Source organism: Paroedura picta, chromosome 10 (assembly GCF_049243985.1).
Source record: "Paroedura picta isolate Pp20150507F chromosome 10, Ppicta_v3.0, whole genome shotgun sequence".
In the NCBI taxonomy this organism is placed as follows: Eukaryota; Metazoa; Chordata; class Lepidosauria; order Squamata; family Gekkonidae; genus Paroedura; species Paroedura picta.
In genome coordinates this window covers 3,771,194-3,781,807 of record NC_135378.1, presented here as the reverse complement: position 1 = coordinate 3,781,807, position 10,614 = coordinate 3,771,194, and the positions used below count along the sequence as shown (strand labels likewise).

General features: G+C 49.0%; 1 protein-coding gene across 3 annotated transcripts in view; it reads left to right on the top strand.

Annotated features, from left to right (window-relative positions):
* The first annotated feature begins 1,348 nt into the window (after window positions 1-1,348).
* The window catches only part of WFS1 (wolframin ER transmembrane glycoprotein), a 41,589-nt gene continuing 32,323 nt past the window's right edge, over window positions 1,349-10,614 (top strand). The window contains exon 1 of one of the 3 annotated variants that reach the window (XM_077301704.1): window positions 1,349-1,835. In XM_077301704.1, the coding sequence (XP_077157819.1) occupies window positions 1,757-1,835 (79 nt within the window). In that variant the 5' untranslated portion in view covers window positions 1,349-1,756. Of the gene's footprint in view, window positions 1,836-5,721; window positions 10,521-10,614 lie in introns of those variants that run through there. The other 2 variants (XM_077301706.1, XM_077301705.1) reach the window with 2 other exon arrangements.

Here is a 10,614-nt window from a genome sequence, read left to right as displayed (position 1 = left end):
AGAAATTTATATGCAGGTCAAGAAGCAACAGTGAGAACTGAACATGGAATCACTAACTGGTTCAAAATTGAGAAAGGAGTTCGGCAAGGCTGTATACTGTCGCCTTGCCTATTTAACTTGTATGCAGAGCACATCATGAGAAAGGCGGGATTAGAGGAGTCACAAATTGGGATCAAGATTGCAGGGAGAAATATCAACAACCTCAGATATGCAGATGATACCACTCTAATGGCAGAAAGTGAAGAGGAACTAAAGAGCCTGTTGATGCGGGTGAAGGAGGAGAGTGCAAAAGTTGGCTTGAAACTCAACCTCAAGAAAACAAAGATCATGGCATCCGGCCCTCTCAATTCATGGCAAATAGATGGGGAAGAAATGGAGGTAGTGACAGATTTTATTTTCCTGGGCTCCAGATGGGCACTGCAGCAAAGAAACTAAAAGACTCTTGCTCCTGGGGAGGAAAGCTATGGCAAATCTAGACAGCATCCTAAAAAGCAGAGACATCACCCTGCCAACAAAAGTGCGTTTAGTCAAGGCTATGGTCTTCCCAGTTGCAATGTATGGCTGCGAAAGTTGGACCATAAGGAAGGCTGAGCGTCAAAGAATTGAGGCTTTTGAAGTCTGGTGCTGGAGAAGACTCTTGCGAGTCCCTTGGACTGCAAGGCGAACAAACCGGTCAGTCCTAGAGGAGATCAGCCCTGACTGCTCTTTAGAAGGCCAGATCCTGAAGATGAAACTCAAATATTTTGGCCACCTCATGAGAAGGAAGGACTCCCTGGAGAAGAGCCTAATGCTGGGAGCGATTGAGGGCAAAAGGGGACGAGAGAGAATGAGGTGGCTGGATGGAGTCACTGAAGCAGTCGGTGCAAACTTAAATGGACTCCGGGGAATGGTGGAGGACAGGAAGGCCTGGAGGATCATTGTCCATGGGGTCGCGATGGGTCGGACACGACTTCGCACATAACAACAACGTTAGGAAATACAGCCCCATAACATTGGAGCACATGCATATGTGATACCTTATAATCTAATTTGTATTAAGCCTTCTCCAGAGTGAGGTCTGTTTTGAAACAAGTTTCATTGAATTGTATAAGCTTATGAATAACATGTTTGTATGGGCAAAAGTGTTAATGTGAATATATACATGTATTTCAGAATATATATAAGTGAAGAAATATTGGGAAAACGGGTTTGAACATCTAAGACCCCGTTCTGGTTACTCTGGAATAAACTTTTGAGAGACTTATTGAGCACAGAATAACTGACTTGTCAGCCTCCTGGTTTCCTTCCGCTTCTTCGTGAGCAATCGCTCGTTCTGGCCCGGTCTGGGGCAGGAGTGGGAAGGGCGGGGCTTCCCGGCCGCCGTCTGGTCCTCGCGCGCCGCGCAGGCGGTGAAGCCTTTCCTGGGCTCCGCTGGCAGCGCCAAGACGCTTCCGGCGCTCCCAAGGGGTCGGTGGCTCCTCGCCACCAGAGGGCGCTCGCCGCAGGTGCTGTTCGGCTGGGCAGCTGCTGCTTTGCATTCCGCTCCGCTTGTTTTGTGAACGCGGCAGGGCAGGGCAGGGCAGGGCTCCGAGCGGGCTGCGTCTGGCCCCGCCCCCCCGCACTTCCCGGGCGGAGCCTCCTCCGAGCCCGCCGCCCGCAGCACGAGGGGCAGGCAGGCAGGGGGGGGCGTGTGGCGCCGGGCCTGCTGCGGCCGCCAGGGGGCAGCGGCGTCTCCGCCCCGCCCCTCGCCCCGCCCCCTGTTCCTTCCTCCTCCGACATGGCCTCGGCCGCGAGCTGCCCCCCGCCCCCCCCCCTCGGCAGGGCCCAGCTGAACGCCGACGCCCGCCGGAGCCCAGGTGAGGAACCGCCCCGCGGGAGGGGGGAGGGGGGAGGGGGGAGGGGGGGCGCCGGCTCTCCCGCGGCGGGAAGGGCTCCTCGGCCAGGCCCCGTGGGCATCCCGAGGAGAAGTGCGCGGCCCCCGCCAGGCCCCTCTCGAGGCAAGCTGCGGAGCGCACAGGGGTCCCGCGGGGGCCGGGCAGCGGGCAGGGGGAGGCAGAGGCTCTCTCGCTGGGCCTCACCCCCTTTGCGCCAGACGCGTGCTTGGCTTGGAAATGTCACCTCTGCCTTGCGGAAGAAGCCTTTGGCTGCCTGGCCCAGAGAAAGGCAGAAAACCTCCCGGACGGAGGCAGGGCTTGGAAACAGGAGGCTTGATGCACCGGCAGCAAATGCCCCGGGAAAGACATTCTTTGCTGTTTTAATATCTCTTCCCTTTTCTTTCTCCAGCAGACAGACATTAGTTTCATAGACATGCCTGCTGTTGGCAGGCATGTCTCTAGAAAGGCCATATATTACTCAACTCTGCAGGTGCAAGATGTCATGAAATGGTTTGGAGACTGGAACCATTTAAGCACTTCAATGACAAGAAATGGTTGGGGGAGGGGACACAGGCCTTTTGGCTAGGTGCTCATGAAGGCCTTTAAAACTTAGGTATATTTTCCCTCTACTGCAAAGCCTGAGCTTTGTGGGCAGTACCCAGAAGTGGGTGCCAGCCCTTGGCCCTAAAACGAGGAGGGACTGCAAGTAGCTCAGCAAAATGTTCGGACCACAGCCAAAATCAGGAGGAACGGTTGGTGCTGGTAGTGTGTGTTGATGGAGTCCCCCTTCAGCTTTTCTGTCTGCATGGTTTTGGCAAGGAATGATCCTGGCGAGGAGCTGCTTCCCTGAAGAGATGCCAAGTGCAGCTCTTGAAAATTATATTTGAGGCAGGAGAAGATATTCTCCCTGAGCAAAGCTTATAAATTATCCTTGTCAGTCAAGTCACATCATATCCTAGGCAATGATAGAGCTGACAGCTATGAGAATTCTTGAGAAAAATATTTTGTGGTTCCAAATGGGGCTTTTCCTATGTAAATCTTTTTAATGATCTACTGATAAATTAATGCACATTGCAAATGCCCGTGCATCTGTTGTCCAGCTGAACTCACTAGAAAAATAGAGGGAGAGGAGGAGGAGTTGGTTCTTCTATGCCGCTTTTCTCTACCCGAAGGAGGCTCAAAGTGGCTTACAGTCGCCTTCCCTTCCTCTCCCCACAACAGACACCCTGTGGGGTGGGTGAGGCTGAGAGAGCCCTGATATCACTGCTTGGTCAGAACAGTTTTATCAGTGCCGTGGCGAGCCCAAGGTCACCCAGCTGGCTGCATGTGGGGGAGTGAAGAATTGAACCTGGCATGCCAGATTAGAAGTCCACACTCCTAACCACTACACCAAACTGGCTCTCATTATAGCGAAAAATACAAAGTTCTGCATTTAAGTAGGAAAAGTCAAATGCATCACTATAGTGGGTGAGACATGTCTTGGCAGTAGTGTATGTGAAAAGGATCTGGGGGTATTAGTAGACCAGACACTGAACATGAATCAGCAGCATGACTTGTTAGCTAAAAAGGCAAATGGGATTTTGGGGTGTATTAAAAGAAGTTGGGTGTCCAGATCATGCAAGGTGATGTTACCAATTTACTCCGCTCTGGCAAGACCTCACTTGGAGTCCTGTGTTCAGTTTTCGGCACCACAGCTGAAGAAAGATATAGAGAAACTATAGCCTGTCCAGAGGAGGGCTACAAAGATGGTGAGGAGTTTGGAGACCAAGTCATATGAGGAAAGGTTGAGGGAGCTTGGTCTGTTTAGCCTCGAGAGGAGACGACTGAGAGGTGATATGATAACCATCTTCAAATACTTGAGGGGCTGCCATATAGAAGATGTAGTAGAGTTGTTTTGTGCTGCCCCAAAGGATTGGACCAGAACCAGTGGGTTGAAATTAATTCAAAAGAATTTTCAGCTAAATATCCAGAAGTTCCTGACAGAGCGGTTCCTCAGGGGAACAGGCTTCCTCAGGAGGTGGTGAGTTCTCCTTCTTTGGAAGTTTTAAAGCAGAGGCTAGATGTCATCTGACAGGAATGCTGATTTTATGAACTTGGGCAGATGGTGAGTGGGTGGGCAGGAAGGGATGTGCCAGTGTTTGTCTCTTGTGGCCCTTCCTTGCATACCAGGGAATTGATGATCGCCACTGTGGGATGGTAGGTTAATTTCCTCCAGGCCATACTGGATTCTGGAGATTTTTTTTTTTTTGGTGGTGGGCGGAATCACTTGGGCATAAAATTGGGGTCACTGTGGGAAGGCAGGTGATTGGACTAGATGACCCTAGAGGTCCTTTCCAGATCTATGATTCTATGAATGTTCAATGCTCTTAAAAGGACAGCAGATGGTCTGAATCTGGAACATGGTTAGCAGGTTGACTCTTAGAAACAAACATTCGGGAACAGTCTGGTGTAGTTCATACCTACCCCTTCAGAACCGAACTAGGCGTGACCTCTGACTTGTAGACAGACTTGCATGGGGGAATGAATATCCCAAATACTCCAGGGCCAAATTTGGCTCAGAAGCTTGGCCTGGGGAGGAGGGTGGGTTCCGATTTCACCTCTGCACTTTTCCTGAAATTTCCCAATCTGCCCTGCACCTAACACACACACACATGCACACCATGCCCGTTAGCCATTTCTTCTCAGGAAAATGATTCAGGGAGGAGGCTGAAATCCTACCCTGCCTCCATCGCCTCTTGAATATCCAAGTCAAATCAGAACCCAAAATACTTAGGAATGTTACCTCCTCAAAGTAACTATGGAACCTGTCTATAAGTCATATCTAGTGTGGTCTTATCACTTAAGCCTTTTCTGTTGTGGACAACTCTTTCCACAAATCCCTGGGCACTGTTGGAACATGTTGCTTATGGTGACTCTGAATTAATGATCCCCAAAACATCTTATAATTGACAGTCTTGCTCAGGTCTTGCAGATTGAAGTCAGTGCATCTCAAATTAAGTCTTTTGCATAAACACCCAGTAGAAAGATGAATTGTTGCATTTCTGCTTTATCCCACCCAGCGCCACAAATAAAATGCTGGTGGGGCTGATGCAGCTGAGTTGATATTTATCGTCTGCACAAGACTCTTTCCTGGAAGCCTAAAAATAGATTCTGGGATAGCAAACATTCAGTTTCAGTAAACCAGACCTCCTCATATTACTAGTTCTTGGCTTAGAGAGCAGAGAGTCTTGTGAATTCAAAGGGGCATTATAGACCCAATGAGAAATGTACAGGCCTCTCTCCGCAAGTGAGTTGCATTCTCTGGTTCTTCACCCCTTTCAGTGCAGCTAACCCATCTCATATCCTGGGTTGTTGCTGGTGGGAAGGGTGGAACATGTGGAATGGGGTAATCTCTGCTAGGCATTACCGAAAGGAGCAAGATGTACAGCTCTCACTTTTGACAACTGTGTTTGAGTTTAGTTCTGATCTGAGTAAAATAATAAGAAATAGCATTTTAAATACTGTCTCAGAAAAACAATGTAAGCACTTAAGGAGGGTTTCATGGGATGCTTTTGGTAGAAAGCTTATTCTGGGCATCAAAGCATAAATACAGGTTGGCAAGGAATGAAATAGTCCAAAGAAAAGGACTGAAGATCCAGAAAGGTTAGTAAGACAGAAGGACAACATAATATTTAAAGGACATGAACTTTTACAGGTGTAAAAAATAAAAGCAGGGGAAATGATAGAAACTTTCCTCAGCTGACTGGTGTCAGGCAAGGGCCAAAAAGCCCGAGGGAGCCCCCGGCAGTCGCGCGGAGCGCCGCTGCCGGGGGCTCCCTGCCCGGCGGCCTGACGCGGTGAGAGGCGCTTTGCGCCTCTCGCCGCGTCAGGCCGCCGCCGCCGCAACCCCATCGCCCGGCCCAGCCCGTCGGACGTCGAGGAGGAAATACCGTCGCCCGGCCCACGCCCCGCCGCCGAAAGCCCGCCGCCCGGGGAAGGCCTCGCTGCCCAACAATGTAAGTGCCTAGCGCCCGCTGTATTAATCATACAGCGGGCTTGATTACTAGTATAAATATAAATAAATAATCTTGGCTTTGCAAAAGAACCACATGGTAAATGCACTGAACATATATTCAGACTCCAGTTGTTGAGTTGTCAGGATTAGTATTAATCTGTCCTTTGAGATGGAGGTAGTGGGCTTCAATGTTCAAATGCTCATCTCCCATCTTGGAGCAGCGCAGCGCCCCCCCCCCCAACTCCCAGACCAGAACTGAGGTCCTTCTGTGCTTGGCAAAAAAAGCTTGGTCAAGCCTGAAGGGGAGGGGGATGGGGGGGTTGGAATCCCTTGCTGGCAAAAGATTATCTCAGGGGGCAGCTCTGTTGGCCTGCAGTAAACAGATTTGGGTCCAGGAGCCCCTTAAGAGGTCAACAAGCTTTCAAAAGTAAAATCTGTGAGGCAGGAAGCCTTGAGTCCCAAAAGTTCATGGTCTGAAAATTGTGTCTGTGCCACTGGACACAGGCCAAAGAGATCCTGGGAGTTTAGTAGTCTTGAGCAAGCAGTAGCTGCCACAGCTGTGGCAGCCATGGAAACCCTTTTCAATTGATTGAGGACAACTTGAAATAAGCCCCACTGTTCAGTGTCCTCTCCTGCTTCCTGGAAAGCTCTTTGGGCACAAAGAAAAGTAGTGGGAGGGGCTGCGCCATCTAAGGGGACATGTGACAGGCTCTTCCTTGAAACAGAAGGGGCCCATGCTGATGAATTTGGGGGAATTGGCTGGTTTTGGGCTATAAGCCTTCCACTCACAAAAATATAAAGGCTTTGGGTTTCTGTTGTGGGTGAAGTTTTGTATTGAGCATGAAGAAAGCAGAGATCACTGAAGAAGGTTTATTTAACTACGTTAGTGATGAATTCGCTTGTATTCTTCACCAGAGGTAGACCTCACCATTCTTTTCCAGAGGAAGAATTAAAATACTCTGTGACAGTTCTGGGCACAGAAATGTGGAGTCAGTGACCCTTCTGAGTCGGCCCTCTGGAAGGAGACAAGATGCTGTAGCAGCACCCCGGAGGATCAGGTGTCCAACGGCCAGGTGGCCATTTTCACTCTCAGTGGTAGACCAGTATAGTACCACATTAGATACGCTTGCACTAGCAAGTTAAATGAGCGGTATGCAAAAAAGTGATGCGGTAGAAGGTGACTTTTGCCAAAAGAATTATCAAGTCATTACTTCAGTGGAGACAAACTATTGGCCACCCAGAGTTGGGCTGGTTTGGCAGGAAAAGAAAGTCGAAGGATAAGCCACTGTGCTTATCCACTGAGCATATAAGGACCTAAAAAGAGCCCTGCTGGATCAGACCAAAGGGTCATCTAGTCCAGCCTCCTGTCTCGCATATGTGCCAACCGATTCCACTAGATTAGCGTTCCCCAACCTTTCTCAGGTCAGGGACTGCCTCCGGGGTGAGGGGAGAGCCGACGGCCCGGGTGCTGCGAAAACGCGCATGTGCAGTTGCCACGCATGCGCGTTTTTGCGCTTGCGTCACTGGCATGCCAGCGGCTGCACCTGCCTCTTCCCTTCCTTCTCGCTGCGGGCGGGGGGAGGCAGGCGCGGCTGCCGGCGGCCCAGTACCATGGCCTTTGCGGCCTGGCACCGGGCCGCGGAACGGGGGTTGATGACCCCTGCACTAGATGATACTAAACTGGGAGGGGTAGCAAGCACAACTGAAGACAGCAAGAGAATACAGGATGATCTTGATAGGCTCGAGAAGTGGGCTAAACTGAATAAAATGAAGTTCAATAGGGACAAATGTAAAGTTCTGCACTTTGTTAGGAAAAACCAAATACACCAATATAAGATGGAGGTGACTTGTCTTGACAGTAGCATGTGCGAAAAGGGTCTAGGAGTCTTAGTAGACCATACATTGAACATGAGTCAGCAGTGTGACTCAGTGGCTAAAAAGGCAAATGGGATTTTGGGCTGTATCAAATGGAGTATTGTGTCCAGATCACGGGAGGTGATGATACCGCTTTACTCTGCTTTGGTTCGGCCTCTTTTGGAGTACTGTGTTCAGTTTTGGGCACCCCGGTTGAAAAGGGATGTTGCCAAATGGGAACGTGTCCAGAGGAGGGCTATGAAGATGGTGAGGGGTTTGGAGACCAAGACATATGAAGAAAGGTTGGGGGAGCTTGGTCTGTTTAGCCTAGAGAGGAGACAACTGAGAGGAGATCTGATAACCATCTTCAAGTATTTAAAAGGGTGCCATATGGAGGATGGAGCAGAATTGCTCTCTCTTGCCCCAGAGGGACAGACCAGAACAAATGGGATGAAATTAATTCAAAAGAAATTCCATTTCAACATTCTGAAGAAGTTCCTGACAGATCAGTTTCTCAGTGGAACAGGCTTCCTTGGGAGGTCGTGGGTTCTCCATCTTTGGAAATTTTTAGACAGAGGCTAGATAGCCATCGGACGGAGAGGCTGATTCTGTGAAGGCAAAGGGGTGGCAGGTTACAGTAGATGAGCGATTGGGATGTGAGTGTCCTGCATAGTGCAGGGGGTTGGACTGGATGACCCATGAGGTCCCTTCCAACTCTATTATTCTATGATTCTATGATCCTAGAGGGTCAACAGCAGGGCATAAAGGCTCAGACCTTACCCTGATAAGAACATCAGAAGAGCCCTGTGGGATCTGACCAGTGGTCTACATAGTCCCAGTTTAAAATATAACTCCAAAAGCCACCACACTGTGCAGGACAATACATACTTTCTTTACCACCCAGCAAGCCCAAAACATTTATGTATTAGTGTATAACTTGACCACTGAAGAAGACCCTTTGGGTCAAAATACATTTGGTCTCAGTTCCATATGTAGCTGTAAAATTATATGTACATTAAACAATTGTGAATTATTGATATTTTTTATTTTTAACTTGTGCACTTTATTATAGTAAATATTTTCAATTTAAAATTATCCTTGTAGCTCAACCTTCGGGGTCCTGCCTCACACACGGGCCAACCAGTTTATCTGGAGGGCCAACAACAGGGCATAGAGGCCAAGGCCTTCCCCTGATGTTTCCTCCTGGGTGTGGAATTCAGAGGCTTAATGCCTTTGAATGTGGAAGTTCCCTTCAGTCACCATGGCCACTTATAGATTTATCGTCTATGAATCTATCCCCATTTGAAAGCTGTTTTCCCCTGTGGCCATCGCTACACCCTCTGGCAGTAAATTCCACATTTTAAAAACTCTCTGTGTAAAGTAGTATTTCATAGCCAGATTCTGCTTCAGGTGAGAAGAGGATGGAATTTCTACATTTACTTATCAGCAAAGCCAGGATAAAGCACAAGGAGCTGGACAAAGTGCAGTTGGTTGCAGGGGGTGGGAGGAGGGATCTGTGGCAGCTGCCTTTGTGACCAGGGAGTGTTCAGCCCTCTCTCCCCCCCCCCCCCCGCCTCTCCTAGAGATTCCTTATGCCCCAGCTGGCCAGTATCCAATAAAAGAGAGGTCTCACACTCTAAAATTCAGAGTGGCAGCATGAAGAGCTGTCCTTTCCCCAAAGGTCTCTTGTTTGGAAACGTGGTGGACCAAGGCTGTACTTCTGTCTCAGGTCAACAGAGACCCCTGCTGCTGATTAGATTTTTGGCTAGACAAGCAGGACACAGAGGGAGATGAACAGCAAAGGGTTGCTGAACAGAAAATAAAATGAGTGTAAATATGGATAAGTTAGATAGATAGAGAAGGGATAGCTGGCTCTCAAATCAGGATAGTAACCCCTCTTTCCTCTGGCCAGGTGGGTCCTTGGCAGGTTCCAGGCTTTCTCTCCTAGAGCAGGGGTAGTCAACCTGTGGTCCTCCAGATGTCCATGGACTACAATTCCCATGAGCCCCTGCTGGCACACCAGAGAGGTTTGATGGGCCTGAACAGGATGTTTATTTGTACCACCTGAAGTAAGCTTTCTTCCCTGAGCTGACCATCAAATCCCAATAAAGGTCTAGCTAAGAGCCACCATCTCCACCAGCCCCAAAGGGGGGGGGTCTCTTCCCTCCTTGCTTCAGCTGGCTCAGCCCCTCCCTGTCAGGTGAATTCTGAGGGGGCTCTAATTGACTGACAATCCTTTGGATTTGCATGAAGCCTTAACTCCAAGGACTTGTTCAGAGCCCTGGAAGAGAGGTGGGACTTTTAAGGATGATTGCCACAGTGGCTCTGACCAACTTGTTGGAAAAGTAAGTTAATAAAAGCAGCTGTTCATTAGAGTTTTCTCCAGGACTTTGCCACAGCTGTGCTGACTTTAACCTTGAAAAATCTAATTTGCTTATGCAATGGATACGCAATGGATAGGTAAGTACAATGCAATGTAAGTACTTATGCAATGGATAAGTAAGTACATCTCCAGAAGACCTGATTGGCGAGCCTGTCAGGTGGGTTTTTCAGAGGTGCCACAATCTCCATTAAGAAGCAAGAAGACATTTCATTCAAAGGCTGTGAGCAAATACTGCTTCTTGTTTATCTGCTCCCAAGAGCTTAGAAGGTGACCTTTTGAAGTCTGCATTGTTTTGAATACTGCCTGTTCATTGGTATGAGTCACAGCTCATGCTGTGTTGAAACTGCCTTTCAAAGTAAACAGTTACAAGGAGCGAAGAATCCTTGACTCATGTAAGTGGAAAGAGAGGAGATGCAGCTGGGAGAACAAATGGCTGGTAAGTTAACGTGGAATCTCAAAGCTCCCCTTTTTCCTAGTCAAACAAGACTTCTTTCAATTGGCAGTAGTATCCTGCAGTGACAGTGTACCTG